Source organism: Vipera ursinii (genome assembly GCF_947247035.1).
Source record: "Vipera ursinii genome assembly, chromosome: 1".
NCBI lineage: Eukaryota > Metazoa > Chordata > Lepidosauria > Squamata > Viperidae > Vipera > Vipera ursinii.
Window position 1 is genome coordinate 177,190,652 of NC_139512.1, and position 21,759 is coordinate 177,212,410.

The following is a 21,759-nucleotide window of genomic DNA, read 5'->3' on the forward strand; positions in this document are numbered from 1 at the left end:
GGCACGCGTGCCATAGGTTCACCACCACTGCTATAGTTGAACAGGTCACAATTGGAATGCTTTCATTTTCTGACAATTGTACAATTAGATTGCATGCAGTGAGCCGCATTTTTGAAACTCATTGAACATTACTAATGTAGCAGTCTCTATATTAGATAAGCTGTGAGTCTTCTAATTGAGTAAAGCTTGCTGCTTTTTTAAAGTAAGTGGTGCTCTGATTTTGTTTATCCGTAGTAATAACAAACGTGAATGGTTTTTATAGGAATTTTAATATTTGGAAACCTTCCCTATAGGCATATTTGCAGGTCTTGTAAATCAACTACATTAAATTACAAAAGGAAATGGATACAAATATTTGCTTTACCCCCTTGGCAACAATTAATTCCTGAAACTATTTTTGGATAATTTTCTACTTTAAAAGTATAACCTCCAATACAGTAGTATAATTTACATTAATCAGATCTGTGTAAGTTACGCAGTGTGCTATGATTATCGGGGTAGTTGTAAATCACAGTTTGTAGTGGACCTGAGCATTATTGTTTTCTTTCTGTTGTATGGAAGTCAAATGCTTAAATATAACGGAGATCATTTCTCACATTTTTCTTTAGTGAATTAGCAATACAATTACTCCCAGAGAGCCTCCAGTGGGATTAGAAAAATGGAGGGAAGAATACAATTGAACCAGGATACCCCAATGTGTTAGCAAGATGCACACAAAACTTATACATTTACCAAAGTCACTTTTTTTGAGCGTGAGACTGGAAGTGCATAGTTAATACCTCCTCCTTCCCCCCATGTCACCTTCAGTAGTTGACTAAGGAAACAAAAGAGAAAACAGGATTTGTCCTGATTATAGAAGTAATTATTTGAGAGTAAGAGCACCAATAATAATAGGCCTACTTCTAAGCCGGTGTGTTTACCTTTAGTAAAGATCAAGAAAATCTGCTGGCTACTAGATTCTAAAGTATAACAAGCTATAGGGAGGCTAGTAAACCTCCTCTTCTCTTCTCTTCTCTTCTCTTCTCTTCTCTTCTCTTCTCTTCTCTTCTCTTCTCGTCTCCTCTCTTCTCCTCTCTTCTCCTCTCTTCTCCTCTCTTCTCCTCTCCTCTCCTCTCCTCCCCTCCCCTCCCCTCCCCTCCCCTCCCATCTCTTCAAGATAAGGCCTACTTGGATGGGTAACCTTCAGAGAACACCAGGCTGTGGCTAGATTGGGAAGTTGAAATGGTTGCTTCTGTATGTTGGAAGAAGGCAATACCTGTCCAGAAAAACTACAGGTAGCTTTGTTTGTTCAGTGACTATTCAAAGTTACAGTGGCACTAAACAAAGGGTCTTCCAACTTATCATTGAAGTTCTGGCCATTGAAGTGTGAACAAAATTTGAGCCCACTTGGGCATACCTGCATTGATCTCCCCCTGCCTACCCATTATTACCAGTCGCCTCTGCTACCTGTCCTGTCCCCATACTGCCATGGTCACTACCTAACTCATCAGAACTGTATCAGCCAGGGGCTTTTATGCTAGTGCAGCCAGAGCTTTTCTTGCATCTTGCTCAAGGCCTCCATTTGCACACCAGCCAGGGTCTTCATGCATGCCCCACCCAAAGACTTCTTTCGTGAAAGAAGCCCAGTGTGTGAAAGGAGATCCTGGCTGTGCTGGTGCAAAGAAGGACCCTTCTAACTGGGTTCTGCTGTTGTGCTGGTGTAGCAAGGCCTTTGATGTGCTGGGTTTCTTTTGTGAAAGAAGGCCCTGGGCAGGGCACAAATGGAGACCCTAGGTGGAGTGCTAGACTAGTGCCCAGGGTAATACAATAGTGGGGTATGGCAGGGGCACAGGTGGGCAGAACTGGACGGTGGCACCTGGAGGCAGCATGTAGGTTGAGGGTCAAAAGGGCAGAGATGAGGGCAATATGGGCAGAGTTCAGGAGAAGGCAGTCTCTTACCTTACAGAAGCTTGGGTCTCAGGGGGACTAAGGTAGGAATGACTTGGATCAGGATGGATCATTGCCTAATAGTTGGTCTGATTCAGTTGGCAAAAGCCATGGGGACTTCTGGGATTGTTGTTGCTAAGCAATGCAGTCATGTGATGTTGCACTTTACAATCGTATGGCTTAGCAATAGCAATACCAGAAGACCCCACTGTTGTTATTAACCAAGGGACATTCTTCAGGGACACATCCAAGTAGTTATCTGGAGTTGAACTCAATTTAAAGATATTATTCTTTATTACCGATACCTTAGTTACATAACAGTTCCAAAATTTAGAAGGGCCTTTTCCTTGGCAGATGCAATGCCTTCCCAACAGCCATGAGGGAGATACCAAAAGATCCCCTTTGAAGAGAGACTGTGTCCGTACAGTGGAGGAACAGTTGAAATGATGGAACATATTTTTATTGTCCCCTCAATGCAGATGCTACCAGGAATTATTATTATTTCTCTTCTTTACTAAACATCTTAGTCGTTCTGATTTGTTTTATTATCAGATTAATCTGATCTGAATTCCTTGATCAGAGCTAAGTACTGTTCTTTATTTTGTACAGTATGCCATAGTTCTTTTCTAATCCATCTTAAATATTTTAGAACTTTTTTTCTTTTTACCCTAATTAATTGCCTTTTTTGTTTTATTTGCTGGTCTCTGAATAAATATTTATTGATTGATACCTACTTATAATTGTATTCAGTAATATTTATACCCAAGAATGTTTAGGGTATGTTTAGGATTACAGCATCTGTCTGTCTAATTTCTAAATCTGTGTTTTGGGGTCTGTTGTGCGTCCAGGTCTGATTTCATTCATATCCCATATTTTTCCATCACACCTGCTTATAGTTAGATTTTTTTAGGTGGGGCATTTTATTAAAAAAATATTTGGTGTTTTTTTTAGTATAAACCAATTTGATTTTCTCCTGTTCCTTATTTATATATGTAAAATAAACATGTGCACTGTAACATGATGTTGATTTTAAAAAAAAAACTCTCTCCACATCTGATGGCATTTATGATATAAAAAGATAGGATAGGAATGAGAAATGTATAGTCGTCTAGCTGTAAAATTTATACCTCCCAGCCTGCATAACCAAGTTGAGTAATGCTGCTAGTTTTAGAACTCAAATTAATTAAAAGAAAATGCAAGTTTTGTCTTATTATATAACTGAGAGTTCTTTATAGGTAAAACTGACCTGTGTGAAAGATGAAACTTGAACAAATCTCAGTAGTATACCCTTTTAAAAAGATGTATAACAAAGGCTTCTTTTTCTTTCATACATTTGTTTTTGCTAGCCACTCTCTAATCTATGATCAAATGATGAGCCATTCATTACCTGTTGGATATAGATGATAGTATTCATATGGAATGAGTTGATTAATTCTTGGAGATATACAATATTAGGTTTAACACTTGAATGTCTTCCAGACAGTGTTCCTCTTGGTGGCTTTACAAAGCATTGATCCCAAAGACTCCTAGGTATTTCTTCCTTTCTTAAAAATCTCTTTTTCGCAGACATAAGGAATATATAAGCAAAAACATGTTCTATCCTTTGGGTATTGATTTAATATAACATTTCAAAAATTGTTTTGAAAAGTTGCCAATTGGTGGCCATTCACAGCATCTTCGAAAATCACCTGTTATTTTGTTTGACCTTCATTGAACTTCTAAATCAATGGAAGTTTCTGGAGAGAGTTGAATGAAGAGTCACCCATTTGCCATTGTTGATTACATCATATTGAATCCAGCTCCCTTTAACTCCCTTTTAAACTATCATAGAAGGTACATTTTATTAAACAGAACATGTCGATGTAATTCATATCATAGCTCTATCCACTTGAATGAAGGAATAGAACATTCATCATTGACTATCAGAAATCAATTCAAATGAAGTTTGACAGCTGACTGGACACATTTGGCCCCACCCAATAATTTTATTTGACCCCTAAACTCCTTTTTCAGTTACTGTTGAAATTTGATTGTTGCACATAATTTCTGTACACTGTCAGATAAAATACAGCCATCAAATGCTTTACATTTATTTTTGTTAATGGCTCAATAAGAATGATTGTTTGAAATTGCAAAAGCTACAAACCAAAATATTTTACAGCACTGATAAAACAGTAACAATTATTTTAAGTGGAAGGTCTTATTTGAGCCGGTTGTTAACGTATGACTGAACAAATATCAAATCTTAAAGCACGGTGTTTAACAAGCTAATGAAAATGACAATGAAATGGGGGGGACAAAACACTCATGGGGGTCTTCATAGATAAAAGGCCCAGTCATTTTGAAGCTTAGAAAATAGGATATGGGGAAATATGCAAATGGATAGTGCGGGACAGACAGATTTCTTGAGACTTTTTCTTACCCAGCTCTTCATTAATAAAGATGAATGATTTTGCTACATTAAAATCCCTGTCCTAGCCTAGCCCAGCCCAGCCCAGCCCAACCCAGCCCAGCCCAGCCCAGATTAGATTAGATTAGATTAGATTAGATTAGATTAGATTAGATTAGATTGTAGAGATAGATGCCACATAAATATCTACTATAAATACCCTAAATGGTTCTCGTACTTGATTATACTGGATCAAAAAAAAAAAAAAAAAAGGAATTGGAGCACCAGAAATTTTTCCTCTCTTGATCTAAGTTACAGGGGAGTAATACTGTTACTTTAAAAACTTCCAGTGTACCAGTAAACTTTCTTACTGAAAAGATAGTGTTTGGAGAACAAAAGACTGCTTCAATGGTTCAGCTAAATGGGTTTACATAATAGGTTGCCCTACTGGGAATAGTAAAGGTTATGTGTGTATGTGTGTGTGTGTCGGTGTGTTGGTGTATATATAATAATTATCTTAAATATAGTAATAAATGATGGGGCACTGATGCCTGGTCTGACTGAGGCTTTACATTGTTGCTTGGATTGGTTTTGGAACAGATAATTTCTGTGCAGGCTCCCTCTTCATATACACAGAGAATGAAGAATACCACTGGAGGAAGATAAACAACCCATGTCAACCATTAGTGCCAGCCAATTTGAGTGTTCAGTTGACTGAGTTTCATGTTTTATGAATAAAAGTTTATAATCATCATCATCATCATCATCATCTTACTATATTTTGAGGCAAGTGCAATGCTGAATATACGACTGGGTGATGATTGTCATAATTCAGTTAAACAGATAATTTATTTCTTTGGTTCTAGCAAAATCAACTTTATATTTCTGGGTGCAGCTTAGAAGTCTAGAGAATGGACAAATTTATTAATCTGTTCTATCTTTTATTCCATCTATTTCTTGGAGGAAAGTATTTATAATTTTCCTACTCCCATTTGTCATTTTTCCCCTTTATCTTCGTATCTTTGTGTTTGGCTGATGAAGATCTTATCCTTTCACAATCATATACAGGGAGTGCAGAATTATTAGGCAAATGAGTATTTTGACCACATCATCCTCTTTATGCATGTTGTCTTACTCCAAGCTGTATAGGCTCGAAAGCCTACTACCAATTAAGCATATTAGGTGATGTGCATCTCTGTAATGAGAAGGGGTGTGGTCTAATGACATCAACACCCTGTATCAGGTGTGCATAATTATTAGGCAACTTCCTTTCCTTTGGCAAAATGGGTCAAAAGAAGGACTTGACAGGCTCAGAAAAGTCAAAAATAGTGAGATATCTTGCAGAGGGATGCAGCACTCTTAAAATTGCAAAGCTTCTGAAGCGTGATCATCGAACAATCAAGCGTTTCATTCAAAATAGTCAACAGGGTCGCAAGAAGCGTGTGGAGAAACCAAGGCGCAAAATAACTTCCCATGAACTGAGAAAAGTCAAGCGTGCAGCTGCCAAGATGCCACTTGCCACCAGTTTGGCCATATTTCAGAGCTGCAACATCACTGGAGTGCCCAAAAGCACAAGGTGTGCAATACTCAGAGACATGGCCAAGGTAAGAAAGGCTGAAAGACGACCACCACTGAACAAGACACACAAGCTGAAACGTCAAGACTGGGCCAAGAAATATCTCAAGACTGATTTTTCTAAGGTTTTATGGACTGATGAAATGAGAGTGAGTCTTGATGGGCCAGATGGATGGGCCCGTGGCTGGATTGGTAAAGGGCAGAGAGCTCCAGTCCGACTCAGACGCCAGCAAGGTGGAGGTGGAGTACTGGTTTGGGCTGGTATCATCAAAGATGAGCTTGTGGGGCCTTTTCGGGTTGAGGATGGAGTCAAGCTCAACTCCCAGTCCTACTGCCAGTTTCTGGAAGACACCTTCTTCAAGCAGTGGTACAGGAAGAAGTCTGCATCCTTCAAGAAAAACATGATTTTCATGCAGGACAATGCTCCATCACACGCGTCCAAGTACTCCACAGCGTGGCTGGCAAGAAAGGGTATAAAAGAAGGAAATCTAATGACATGGCCTCCTTGTTCACCTGATCTGAACCCCATTGAGAACCTGTGGTCCATCATCAAATGTGAGATTTACAAGGAGGGAAAACAGTACACCTCTCTGAACAGTGTCTGGGAGGCTGTGGTTGCTGCTGCACGCAATGTTGATGGTGAACAGATCAAAACACTGACAGAATCCATGGATGGCAGGCTTTTGAGTGTCCTTGCAAAGAAAGGTGGCTATATTGGTCACTGATTTGTTTTTGTTATGTTTTTGAATGTCAGAAATGTATATTTGTGAATGTTGAGATGTTATATTGGTTTCACTGGTAAAAATAAATAATTGAAATGGGTATATATTTGTTTTTTGTTAAGTTGCCTAATAATTATGCACAGTAATAGTCACCTGCACACACAGATATCCCCCTAAAATAGCTATAACTAAAAACAAACTAAAAACTACTTCCAAAAATATTCAGCTTTGATATTAATGAGTTTTTTGGGTTCATTGAGAACATGGTTGTTGTTCAATAATAAAATTAATCCTCAAAAATACAACTTGCCTAATAATTCTGCACTCCCTGTACAGTTGCAAGAAAAAGTATGTGAACCCTTTGGGATTACGTGGAGTTTTGCATGAATTGGCCATAAAATGTGCTCTAAACGTCATGTAAGTCACAACAATAGAAAAACACAGTCTGCTTAAAATAATACTACACAAACATTAGCTGTTGTCATGTTTTAATTGAACATAAGATGGAAACATTCACAGTGCAGGGTGAAAAAAGTATGTGAACCCCTAGCCTAATGACTTCTCCAAGAGCTCATTGGAGCCAGGAGTGAGCCAACCTTGACTCCAATCAGTGTGATGATATTGGATGTGTTGCTGACAGCCGTCCTGCCCTTTAAAAACACACCTGTTTTGGGTTTACTGGTCTCTAGAAGCACTGTCTGATGTGAACCATGCCTCGCAGAAAAGAGCTCTCAGAAGACCTACGATCAAGAATTGTTGACTTGCATGAAGCTGGAAAGGGTTACAAAAGTATCTCCCAAAGCCTTGATGTTCATGTGTCCACGGTAAGACAGACTGTCTACAAATGGAGAAAGTTTAGCACTGTTGCTACTCTCGCTAGGCATGGTCGTCCTGTAAAAATGACTGCAAGAGCACAGCGCATAATGCTTAATGAGGTAAAGAAGAATCCTAGAGTGTCAGCTAAAGACCTACAGAAATCTCTGGCACATGCTAACATTTTTGTTGACACATCTACAATAAGGAAAACATTAAACAAGAATGGAGTACATGGGAGGACACCACAGAGGAAGCCATTGCTGTCCCAAAAAAATATTGCAGCACGTTTGAAGTTTGCAAAAGAGCACCTGGATGTTCCACAGCACTACTGGCAAAATATACTGTGGACAGATGAAACCAAAATTGAGTTGTTTGGGAAAAACACACAACACTATGTGTGGAGAAAAAAAAGGCACAGCACAGCACACCAACATCAAAACCTCATCCCCACTGTAAAACATGGTGGAGGGAGCATCATGGTTTGGGGCTGCTTTGCTGCCTCAGGGCCTGGACGGATTGTTGTCATTGATGGGAAAATGAATTCAGAGTTTATTGGGACATTTTGCAGGAAAACGTACGACCATCTGTCCGCCAACTGAAGCTTCGCAGAGGATGGGTGATGCAACAGGACAATGACCCAAAGCATACAAGTAATTCAACAAAACAGTGGCTTCAACAGAACAGAATACGCCTTCTGGAGTGGCCCAGTCAGAGTCCTGACCTCAACCCATTGAAATGCTGTGGCATGACCTTAAGAGAGCGATTCACACTAGACATCCCAAGAATATTGCTAAACTGAAAGAGTTTTGTGAAGAGGAGTGGTCCAAAATTACTCCAGATCGTTGTGCAGGTCTGATCTGCAACTACAGGAAATGTTTGGTTGAGGTTATTGCTGCCAAAGGAGGGTCAACCAGTTATTAAGTCTAAAGGTTCACATACTTTTTCCACCCTGCACTGTGAATGTTTCCAACTTATCTTCAATTAAAACATGACAACAGCTAATGTTTGTGTAGTATTATTTTAAGCAGACTGTGTTTTTCTATTGTTGTGACTTACATGACGTTTAGAGCGCATTTTATGGCCAATTCATGCAAAACTCCACGTAATCCCAAAGGGTTCACATACTTTTTCTTGCAACTGTATTAAGCAAATATAGCAGTATTCATTAAGGATGGCCAGTAATTACAATAGTTTGTTAAATAATAAAGTAGAAACAACTTTTAGATCGAATAATATTTGCATCAGAATTCATGTTTCCTCAAGTGTGCTTCCATTAGACCAGGGTGAGCAATCAATTTTCCCCAAGGGACCGCATGAGATACAGGGACTGTTGTCGCTGTCCAGCCCGCCACCCCTGCCAGAGGCTAGACAGGGACAGTAAAAGGGCCAGAAGCGGCCTGTGGACCATGACTTGCCCCGGTCTGCATTAGACAAAGAGGGAGCCAGCATTTTAAAGAAGCAGTTTTGTTTTTTGAAAGCATACCTGAGGAGGAATGTTATCTACACTCTTTGGTCCAAAGAAAAGTTAGAACACTTCCCTGAAATTGGAAAGGAAACTTAAGAATCCAAACAGACGGGTGTGGATGAAGCAGAGCTCCAGCATGGTTCTATGAAAGTGGGTAGAGTAATTTAATAATTGTGTTACCGGGCTAGCACATAAATTTTATTTGCTATGTCACCTATTGCTCCTGGAGCTTGAAGTTTAGGAGAGGCAACTTACATTGTCTTTTCAGCCTTCATGGAGTTCTTCTTTCCCTATGACAGGGAATTTATAGGAATTTATTTATTATCTACCCATCTAATAAAAAATGCTGGGTAAAACTTAGGAAATGGGTGAAAGAGTGAAGCACCTTTGAAGGGGACAGTGTTTACTGGCTGTTTTAAAGGCTTATTGTTCAGACAGTAAGTTATTTTGCTTCAAAATCAATCAGTTGTATTTAGCCTAGATTATTTAGTCCAACTAAAGTCATTTGTTGGTGATTCATATTCATATTAATTTATGATTTTTCTTTATGCTAAAGATAGATATTGCCAAAAATATAGGCACTGCACTTTTGCACAAAAAATCCCGATTTGGCGTAAAAAAGTTGAAACTCACATAAGTAAACGGCATCCAAAATTCTTTATTGCATAAAACATGGAGCGGTCTCATGCTTTTGATGTATAACTTGCTATTTTCATTTCCATTATTATTTACCAGAATATGGTATGTACATAATTATTGCTATTCCTAATGTAACTTTTGTAGCATGTTCTTTTGAAGCAATTAAGTGCTTTCTGTAGTTTTGAGTAAGGCTTCTATACCTCTCAACTGGCAATTTGTCCTAGTCTTCTAGATTTGATGGTTCTTATCTCAGCTGAATTTTAGTGCTTTCCATCAATGTTCTTATTGGATCCAGATCAGGCCTCATAGCAGGCCACTTCAGGACAATCCAATGTCTGCTTTTCTATTATTCTTGGATTTTCTTAGATGCATGTTTTGGTCCATTCTCTTGCTGGACTGAGACGACTTTCTAACACAGGGCATTGTGTTTTGCTCCAGAATGCCTTTTCTTTGGGGAAAAAGTCGATGGTTACCAATACTTTTGGCCACATGCATGTTACCTTAAACCGAGGCTATTACTACTGCATTATATTAGCATTTTTTGTGTTTTTATGTTATATCTGAAGCTCAAAATATATTTGTCAGAGTCTGGTGAAACTCCTGTAATTTTACACTCTGATCAAGTTGAATATGTTCCACTGATTTATGTCTTGTGAGCAACTAGGCACTTTACAAAACCTAATTTGTATTTGCAATCAGCAAAATAGGGTGTATTGTATCTTTCCTGGGTTGCTATAGAGCTGATGTGTTTTATCAAGTGGGCCACTGGTTGTGAATTACTAGCATAGATGCATTCCTTTTTTTAATGTTCATATATTTCAGCTCTCTTATTGTTCTATTCCTTTGCTTTGTTGTCTTTGTGATAATGACCTTGACATTTAGTGCCAACCTTAAGAAAGGTAAAATTATTGGTACTAATTTGTTTTTTGGGAATAGTTTTCATTGCAAGGTAAGAAATAGAGATGTCTAAATAAGCAACTATAGTTCCTACTTAGGGTTTATTAATTTCAACTGACTACTTTTTAAATATATGATTAGGAAAACATTTGCATAATATGTCCCAAAGCGATACTCTTTACATAAAGGATATGCTCATAAAATAATGTTGGAATGGTTTGATGTTATACACAAACATGGGATGTATTTCTTAGGCAAGGAGCATGTGTGTTCATGTTGCTATTCAATATTCATTTAAGAAGTGCTGAGATAAATTAAACGCAGTTCCAGCCCTCAACCTTTCTCCTTTTTAAAAAGTGTAATATGGTACCTATAGATAGAAATTCAGCCTAATTTTTGTCATATCTAGACAGTGTTGCTATTTCCATAATTAGAATAAAAGTTACTCAAAAGAAAGGTCTATGTAATGCTTTAGCTGATTATCCATTTTGACTCAGGAATGCAGTTGTAACAGACACAACGAGTGTGATTTTTCTGAGTAATTGCACATAAAAGTATTTTATTTTTTTTGGAGTGGAAGGACTGACAAGTTTCAGCTTTTATGCCATGGATTGTCTGTTCCTGATATAAACAAGCTGTTTACAGCAATTAATTTTATTACATTCTAAATTCTGCCTTTCTCCCAATCCCCCAACCTAAAATAAAACAACTACCCAAGACTTACTTAGGCAATCTCAATATTCAGCTACAAATTGAAAGCAAACTCAGGTCCCCTGGTATAGGCGCTCTTGTTCTCTCATAGTTTTCTGTTAACCCAGGAATAAAAAACACCTCAAGTAACAATGGAACATCATGATGTGCAGACTAGAAACCAGGAAGTATTTTTGTTGTTGAAATTTTCATAGAACAAACCAGAACTCTTAGGTTATCATACCCAGCCAAATGGGAACATGGTTTGTTATGATGCGCAAGCAGAACTTACATATTTGTCAACTTCAGATATTGATATGTTTTCTTTCTTGTGATGACAACTCTAAGATAATGCTAATCTGTATTTTTAGGTGTTGATCTTAAGATTAGCTGTTTTCATTTTTTAATAAAATCTGGACATCTGCAAACCTATTTGCTGTGATATTTTTCTTTCAATCATCTTCTAATTTGGATTTGTTTTTATTTTTTTATAGCTCCATGGTATATATAACTCAGATTGTTTTTTGTCAAGTTAAACTTTTCCTAAAAGTCCTAAAATGTTGTAAGAAAGACTGTAGTTCAAAAACAAAATCAGTGTTTTTGAACTTACAATACTGCAATTCATAAATGTTTAGTGAGGCTTTGGAAAATATTTAAAACTTTTGAACTCACAGATCCTTGAGAAACTTCCTTCTGGTAAGATGATGGTAGGAGTGGGTGCCAAATGATGCTGTCTTGAGAGCTAGTAAAGCTTAGTGCCTTGGGGTGCCCAGCTTCTCCTCCTGGAGTGGTTAAAGAAAATGGGAGGTTCCTAGTCTTGGGAATGGGGGTGGGAGGGTGGGATAGATTTTAGGCTGGGACTGCCATTGGACAGGACAGGGATGGACTACAATATTATTGTGGTGATGGGCATAGGGACATATAGTGGGAAACAGGGAGTGGACCATACTCGGGATGCAGTACAGTTGTCTTATACCAGTTCTGAATTCCATCTCCCTGGTCTCAGCTCTGGTACTTTGTAAGCAGAGCTTCGGAGACCCTGGCTTTTGGCTGTTGCTACTAAATGCCAGGTTGATCTGCAAGGCCTCCCTCATGAATGATTTATTCACTGATGAGAGGGCCAGCAAGTCATGTATTACTGAGACCTGGCTGGGTCTGAAAGGGGTCTTTTCAGCTACCTGGGTTTCTGAGGGCAGGGATGGAGGTATGGTGATTGTCATTTGAGAATATTGTATGGCTTTCTGGGGTTCTGCATCACCAGATATGAGAACTTGTTTATTGATTTGAAGTCTAGAGATCATTTTGGATTATTGCTGTTGTACCAGCCTCCCCGCTATACAACAGTCTCTGTGCTTACCTCCTTCACTCACAGCTCCTTGACTTCTTGCTTAGCTCCTTGACTCCAAGCTTAGCTTCTTGACTTGGTGTGAAGATTTGGGGGACTTCAATCTGCCTTGTCTGGTGTGTGATCTGAGGCAGTTTGGTAGTTTATGGCTACCATGATGGCCATTGGACTATCCCAGTTCATCCAGAGCCTGACACAGGACAGTGTTCAGGTACCAGATCAGAGCAATGGCTTTGACTGGATCTGTATTTGGGGGAACTTTTGATGTATCCCTTGTCATGATCAGATCATGCCTGATAACCTTGGAGTTCTCTACTGCCACTATCCATTGCAGGAAGCCTCAACCCATTAGATTGATCAACTGATGGACCCAGATGGGTTTCAGAAGGAGCTGGGGACAGTTTCTGCTGGTTGGTTGCAAGGTCCATCTGAAGTTTTGGTTGGCGGCATCCAATTCTGAGAAAATCCGAGCAGATTTGTCTAGCAGATGCTAAATAAATTCCTCCACAAACCTCTGCAAGACTTTAAAGCCCTGGCATGGGATCATATTATCTGCAGTACTGCAGGCTAAACCACTGTTCATCATCCTTCCGAGGTTGGTAAAATGAGGACCCACGTTGTTGGGGACAGTATGCTGACTCTGTAAACTGCTTAGAGAGGGCTGTAAAGCACTGTGAAGTGGTATATAAGTGCTATTGCTATTGGAAACAGCGCCTCAACCCAGTTACAGTATATTTGTCCTTCTCATCCAATCAGATAGAGAAGGCATGCTGCTGATCCTATCTATTGGGGAAGTACACTTGGTGGGTCCTAGGAGGCAAGTCATTTCAGCCCTTACACCTTTGGAACATTCTATCCCCTACAGTGAGGTTAGTTCAATTCCTGTTAATCTTGTGGAAGTCCCTTAAGAGCTGGCTGTGTCATTGGCTGTGGGGCTCCCATGGGATTGGTTTTATATACATAAGGTAAAGGTAAAGGTTCCCCCGCACATGCGTGCTAGTCTTTTCCGACTCTAGGGGCCGGTGCTCATCTCCGTTTCAAAGCCGAAGTGCCAGCGCTTGTCCGAGGATGTCTCCGTGGTCATGCGCCAAAGGCGCACGGAATGCTGTTACCTTCCCACCGTAGTGGTCCCTATTTTTCTACTTGCATTTTTACGTGCTTTCGAACTGCTAGGTGGGCAGAAGCTGGGACGAGTAACAGGCGCTCACTCTGTTACGTGGCACTCGGGATTCGACCCACCAAACTGCCGACCTTCTGATCGACAAGCTCAGCGTCCTAACCCACTGAGCCACCGCGTCCCTTTTTATATACATACATACATACATACATACATACATACATACATACATTATAAATACATATATATATATTTATATACGATACTCTACGAGAGCACATCTGAAAGATCTTTTTTGAAATGCTAAAGCATCAGTATTTCTTGCAAGTCGTGTGGTTGATTCAGAAGGTGTTCTTGACTATCCCCACATGAATATCCTTGTGTAGCTGCTTTTCTTTGGCTCCTTGAATTGATTTGGTCCATAATCCTGAGATAATACACTTTTGGGAAAATAAATAAAAATAATATATCTTATCTTTAATTAACTTTTTATTAGTTAAAAGATTTGTTATAAAAGTATTCTTGTGTTTGGGAAGCAAAGACTTCTCCCAAGTAAAAATAAGGATAAAAATATGTATGAGAACAAAATACAGCATATAAGTACATAAAAAGTTATGGCTTTCTCTAAAATATAGTATAAAAATAATAGGTAAACTGAAACCTATGAAGGTTATGTTATGTAGAATCTGACCTTGAGCAGTACATTTTAATTGATTGAAGTAACCTACTTGAGATTAGCAATTAGTTATTCAATTATTGTACTATAAGCAAATAAAGATTTATTAAGCGTGTGGCAGCAGATGTAATAAATTCTTAATTTTGTGAGTTAAGATATTGTAATGGTAAGCTAATATCTGTCAATATGTTATTTTATAATATATTAAAATTTACATAATATATGTAAATTTAAAGATAGCTCTTGTATTCATAGAAGATTTTGCAGTGAATTGGCTTTGAAGAAATTGTTTTAGTCTTTGATCTGTTTGGTTCTGATTCTACAGTACTAATTGTATGAGAGCTTCTTTTTATTTTATTGATTATAGACCCAAAGTACACTTATTTAAAACTCCAATTTGGGCAATAATGAAATTAATTTAAAACGATACCTTCAGACAATCAATCTGTTTCCGTCCTCTAATGTAGTTCTTTTCTTACATCTCTCTAATTTGAATGTAATTCTTGTGTACAAACCTGGGATTCTCAATGCCAATATTTTTTTAAAAATGGGTGAACCTGCTATAAATTCTCTTGTAAACATAGTTATCAAGAATTGCAACCAGAAATGTAAGTCACAGTTAAAAAAATTCCTCTATGACTTGATCCATGCTTTTTATTGTTTCTTGCAGTGGTTGACAAGGTGGGTTAATATATATTTCAATCTGCAATATATATTACAATTTGAGTAGTAATGTCACAGAACTTTCATGGCTGTTTTGGAATTTTAGATGTTTGTTCTCTGGCCTTCATTGAACTGAAGTATATCTTTCATCCTTCCTTCTCTTTGTCATTTATCTAGGGCAAGGTTGTTGTTTTTTGACATCATCCTCATGACTCTCCATTTCCGACTGAATCCACTCCCTTTTTATTCTATGAAAAACCAATTTCATAATTAAAATTAAAAATAAAGTACAAAATGATGTACATTTTAACTAAAATAAGGTGAAATGGTTTGCCTTCTAACAAAAAATAATGAAAATGTAATTTAATATGAAAATAACAGAAATAAAAACAAATTTGCTTTCCCATCAGCCTGCTCAGTCTTGATCTTATAGTCATAACTCTACTAATCTTCACAGAGCTTGCCTCTTTCTCCCTTCCCCTACTGATTTTCCGAATCTGTTATATCTTTTTATGTGCAAAATAGTGTGCATACACATTTTTGCAGTATCAATAATTAGTTTTTTAATACTTAAGTAAAATATTGTTCCAAGCTTAATAAAGTTTAATTATTGGCCACTCAAATTACACCATAGAACCATGCCTAGCCCAGTTATAATTATATAATTATTATGATTGCATGATATCTACAGCCTCTATGAGACTTTTTTCTATCATCAGTATTGCTTGTTGTCATTCAGTTCTTATTGTTAGATGCCGTTATATGCTGATGAAGAGATGGTTCCCCATACTTCTATTTAAACTTTTCCTAAACAGAATAACAGAGTTGGAAGGGACCTTGGAGGTCTTCTAGTCCAACCCCCTGCTCAGGCAGGAAACCCTTTAGCAGGCATGTCAAACACGTGACCTGTGGGCCAGATGCAGCCCGTGCATGCCATGCTCAACCCGGCTCCACAAGGGCAAAAAACATCCCACTATGTCACAATGCAGCCCACATTGCAATCAGGCTTGATACTCCTGCCCTAAACTATTTCAGACAAACATCTGTCATCATTTGGTTGAAGTCTGGCATACGAAAGATTACAACTTGGAACACAGCAATAGCACTTAGCACTTAGATTTATATATTGCTTCTTAGTGCTGTACATCCCTCTAAAGTGGTTTACAGAGTCAGCACATTGCCCCTAGCAATCTGGGTCCTCGTTTTACTGATTTGGAAAGATAAAAGGCTGAGTCAACCTTGAGCAGGTCAGGATCAAACTGGGGGCAGTTGACAGAATTAGCCTGCAATACTGCATTCTAACTATTGCGCCACCATGACTCTAAATATTTACTAAATATTTACTAATATTTACTAAATAATAAAGGACAAGTGTTGAATGGAAAAAAAACATTGAGTGTGAGACAGACATATTTAAATGAAGGTGATTTGATCATATGGAATAGAATTGACAAATATAAATTAAGACTCTAAAATATTTATCAGAAAGTATGAATTAGTGTCATTTACGTTGTGAGTACATGTAAATGTAGGAGTCTACGTATTGGTGATAATTGCATGTTATGCTTCTGTAACTGATGGTGATGAAGGAACCAGAGACAAATTTAGGCTAAAATTATGTAATATTTGGCATGAATGTAATCCAGGGGAAAATGGTTTTTTTTAGATGATGTGAAGAGATGGGTGGGAAGGAGAGGAAATTCAGAAAATTATTATGAAGGTAACATCTGTGTCTGACAATTGAAAGAATGCTATTGTTACCCTTTGTAGGGGAAAATGTAGTAAGAGTGAATGCAGAGAATAGAATAGAATAGAATAGAATAGAATAGAATAGAATAGAATAGAATAGAATAGCGCTGGAAGGAACATTGGAGGTCTTCTAGTGCAGCCCCCCTGCTAGAGCAGGAGAACCTTTACCATCTGAGACAAGTAACTGTCTAGTCCAGGGGCAGGCAACCTCAGCTCTTATGACTCATGGACTTCAACTCCCAGAATTCCTGAGCCTGCTGGCACTCCAGTGATGGAGTGCCCACGATTTCTGGAGGCAAGCTGTTCCACAAATTACTGATGGGTTAGTTTGTAAAGTGTGCCTAGAAAGATGTTTGACAGAATTCTGATTAGGAAGGTACAGGAGGCGACTGAGCAAAATTTATGAAGTGCAATTTGGCTTTATGCTGGTCAGCAGAATGTGCAACAGACACTCTTCTTCAGAAGGTTACTGAGAAATATATGAATGTGAGAATGAATTTGTGTACCTTGGTTGAATGTTAATATGTTTATATATTTATATAAATCAGTTCACCATATTTAGATATTGAATGTTTATAAATTTTAAAATGTGCAAATGCTATTAGAAAGGGTTAAGAGGCATGTGGCTTGCTGTGAGGAATGAATATCAAAAGAAATTAAAATGTCTTTGTGCAACAGTGTGCTTCTTCTCACTCTGTTATATGAAATTGAGAGGGTACAAAAATAAATTGGCAGCAATAGAAACTGGGAACGTATGAAATATGTGTGATAAAACAAGAGATTGATGATCTGATTCAAAAGTCAGTGAACACTATAATAATGTATACTGAGATTTTGTCATATAGACAGAATGTATGAAGATCAGCTTGCAAGGCAATAGCAATAGCACTTAGACTTATATACCACCCTATAGTCCTTTACAGTACTCTCTGAGCAGTTTACAACTTTAGCATATTGCACCCAACAATCTTAGTCCTCATTTTAACAACTACAAAATGATGGAAGGCTGAATCAACCTTGAGCCAGTCAGGATTAAACTCCAGGCCATGGGTAGAGTTAGCCTGCAACACTGCATTCTGACCACTGCACTACCAAGACAAATATATTACAGAAGAATGAATGAGACAAGAGAAGGGGAAGAGAAACAGTAATGGTTGGACAGAGTTGATAAATTCCTCAGAGTGGATTGTGAACTTTAAATAACAAAATATATAGAAGAGAGACTGGTCAAGCCAGGTGAAGGAGTCAAATAGGGACTTAGTCTAAAATTGCATTAACAGAGGGATAGAATCAAGATCACGTGAAGTACTAATACCACTTTACAGTGCCTTGGTAAGGCCACACCTGGAATACTGCATCCAGTTTTGGTCACCACGATGTAAAAAAGATGTCGAGACTCTAGAAAGGGTACAGAGAAGAGCAACAGAGATGATTGGGGGACTGGAGGCTAAAACATAGAGGGAACAGTTGCTGGAATTGGGTATGTGTAGTTTAATGAAGAGAAGAAGGAGGGGGGCATGATAGCAGTGTTCCAATATCTCAGGGGCTGCCACAAAGAAGAGGGAGTCAAGCTATTCTCCAAAGCACCTGAAAGCAGGACAAGAAGCAACGGATGGAAACTAGTCAAGGAGAGAAGCAACCTAGAACTAAGGAGGAACTTCCTGACAGTTAGAACAATTAACCAGTGGAACAACCTGCCTCCAGAAGTGGTGAATGCTCCAACACTGGAAGTTTTTAAGAAGAGACTGGACAGCCATTTGCCTGAAATGGTATAGGGTTTCCTGCCTGAGCAGGGGGTTGGACTAGATGACCTCCAAGGTCCCTTCCAACTTATTATTATTATCCCTATGTGGCAGAAGAGGGTGAATTCTAACCCTCCTTGAATGCTTTTGAACCTCATCTAGTATACCAAAGTACTGTCCTGTTATTCCCAAAAAAACAACTCTGTGGGGTGGGTAATGGTTTATATTTAATGGAACCAAATGATATAGGTTTGCAGCAGGTAACATTTGTTAATTTTTATAAAACACAGCTTCTGTTTGCTGCCTAATAAAAACTTGCCTAATTTCTTTATACAGTGAGTAAGTCCTTGTACCCTAACATTCCATTTTTTATAATAAAGTTGGTATTGTCTTGATACTTTCTTCAAAAAATGCTCTTGTGCTATAAGAAATGTTCTTCAGCAACTTTTTCATATGTTAAAAAGTTAACATTGGTGGAAGCAAGAGGCAAATGGTTTTTTTTTGAGACATTGGATATTCTTGTGATATCGTGGGACTATAGGATATAATTTAGCATCAGTTAAAATAAACCCTAGTACCCTATAATATTTAGACTTGAGTTGTGATTAAGTTCAGTACAGGTGAGTCTGTTAACCCAGACCAAGTAGCTGAACATTATGTTTTACCTTTTAACATGGATCCAGGTATCATACAAATAGAAGAGGTACATTCAAGTAGATCAAGTAAGAGGTAGCTTCCTCAGAAGAGCCCTGTTGTAGAGGTTTATCAAGGAATCGAAGTTTTATGTAACAAATGGCTGTTTTAGTAACAAAGTGAGAATGCAGAATTTCTGAGGACCCATATGGATTGATTTAGTGTTACATATGAACCTTATGGCTGGTTTATCAGAAATGGTTAAAGAGTGACACTTTAATATTTCAATTAATTATTATGTTCACTAATGCTCTTCTAAATTAGGATAAGACAGACAAATTCATAGTTTTCAAGGTGTCTTACACAGGGTTTTTACTGTTTTTTTATATACATATATAAAAGCCTTGCATTGTTCTTTTACTGGCTCTTGCACAACAAATCCTGCAGTGATGTAACATTGCTTGGATTTGTTTTTCTGATACTAAATTTTCATTTACGTACTTTGCTTTTCAGTGTGTGTTCAGCAATTATATTTTTTAGAATTTGATATTAGATATAATGGTATACTGTGTGAAAAAATATAACTAAAAATATAATATAAAACCTTCATATTGTAGACAGAAGTGTGCTCAAATAGTGATTAATGAGAACATATACTTATGTTTCATTTGCAGAATCCTTCACATTGGGTGAATGTTCACCATCTGGAATACACAGATGGCGGAATCCTGGATCCAGATGACATCTTAGCAGATGTTGTGGAAGACAAAGATAAGGTTGATGGAGAATAATTTCTTAATTTTTAAAGAGAAAGTGTCTGGTTAAATTAAGATATGATTTGGATATAATAATCTCATGCTAAATTCGTATGTGTAATAGATGCTTATATGACTAATATTAGTCATATAATGAATGCATTAAACATTTATATTACAGTCTCACTTTTGTTTTGTTGAACTTGGCAAAAATTGTTGAAAAAATACCTGCTATCTATTGTTAGCATGTATTAAGTATTCAGTAGGGGGGAAAAAATCTTGCGTGACCTTATGATTTTGAAATTTGAGAAGCTCATGGAACTAAGCATTGATTTTAGATGTATAGATTTAATTCTATGATTTCACAAAGATAATGGCATTGTTCTGCGTGAATACATGTCTTTCTTCATTAAATATTTTATAAAAGGTTTAATTGATCCACAATTTGAGACAATGTATGCATCCTCCAGACAGTACAGTATTTTCATAGAAATTTCATTTGCCCCTAAACTGATTAATAATAGCAAACAAATTTGTGCCTTTTATTTGTGTCTGTTCCATATATTATCTCTTCTCTATGGAAAAAATATGAAAGTTGAAATAGTCCACTTGTTCTAAATGAATTCATTACTTTTAATGATTGGTTCTTAATTTTCCTACTGAGCATGGTTTAGAAAAAATATTTATACAAAAGAATTTTTTGTCCTCCTTCACAAAGTTAAAAAAAAGAGCTGAATCATAGGATTTGAGTAGTAGGAAAGATAATTGGAGAAAGACAGCTTTTTTCTTCCTTCTCTTCCAGGGAGCAGCTTAGAAAAATATATCCATATAACATATTCTCCTGAATTGGTAGGTTTGGGGGTGGTAGAAGAAATACTTGGACTGGTTTTGGACTTCTCAGTTTAACAGATTGAACTCTGGGTTCTATTTACAATGTTTTAATCATTGTTTCATGGTACTGTATGCTCGGCAAAAACAATTGTGTAGTATCTGGTCTTTTGTATCAGATTTTTCAACCTTTCCACTCCCATTAATTTCAGCAATGGCCATAGGAAATTCTGGGAGTTGGGAAGATTATTTGATTGTTCAGTAATTAGAAAATACCTGAGGAATATGAGGATATATATCAGGCTAGTGGTTCATTTGTGATTTTTATGGGAGATAAAATGTATTTTTTTCTGAAACATATATTTTGATAATGTGAATGTTCTGCAGTAATCTTATAGATTATCTTAAACTAGTGTATACTTTCTATAGTTTCTCTACCATAGAAAGTTGCAAGCCTGAAGTAAAAACAAGCGTAGGCATTACCTGCTTCCAATTATCATACTGCCAAACAACGTAGAGGATTTTTCCCCCCTCAAAAATTACAACTATTAGCTTTCTACATCTTTCATTCTGTGAAGGTGAAATGGGTTGTTCAAACAATTCAACAGTCTTGGGGTTGTCAGGGAAACTTGTGGCAATTTTAACTGGAAGGCTAAAATTTCTTTTTCTAAGAAAGGAAAAAATGACACAATTTTGAATAATGTGCTGTTTCTAACTTAAGAAAATTATAATATAATTAAATGTGGCATGCTGTACATGTTTACTGTGTCTTGTTGCTAATTAACTGTTGAGATTTTTGAGAAGAGCTTGCTAACAGCTGTTTGAGGTAATAAGAATGGGGAGGGCTTTGGAGGTGATGAGCAAAACAACAAAATATTCCTACATTTTGTAATTCTTTGAGGGAAAAAACAGGAAACATCCATGATCAAAAAGATTAGGCAAGTATCTTTCAGCTTCTGTTTTTCATTCACCTTTAGTTTCGTATATACTGCACCTTTTACAATGTATTATTAGTTGTTTCTCTAACCAAATATATCTATATTTCCTTTCCCTTTAGCTTTCCCCCCCTTGTTTTTGGACCATCTTTTTCTGATGCATCAATGGTGCAGTATATTGTCTTGAGGTCATTTCA

The 21,759-nt window shown here is 37.4% G+C and overlaps 1 protein-coding gene across 4 annotated transcripts in view; it reads left to right on the forward strand.

Annotated features, from left to right (window-relative positions):
- Positions 1-21,759, forward strand: part of PARD3B (par-3 family cell polarity regulator beta) — a 574,309-nt gene that overhangs the window by 14,593 nt on the left and 537,957 nt on the right. For all 4 annotated transcript variants that reach the window (XM_083371323.1, XM_083371326.1, XM_083371324.1 and 1 more), the window contains exon 2: positions 19,719-19,820. In XM_083371323.1, the coding sequence (XP_083227449.1) occupies positions 19,719-19,820 (102 nt within the window). The remainder of the gene's footprint in view (positions 1-19,718; positions 19,821-21,759) is intronic.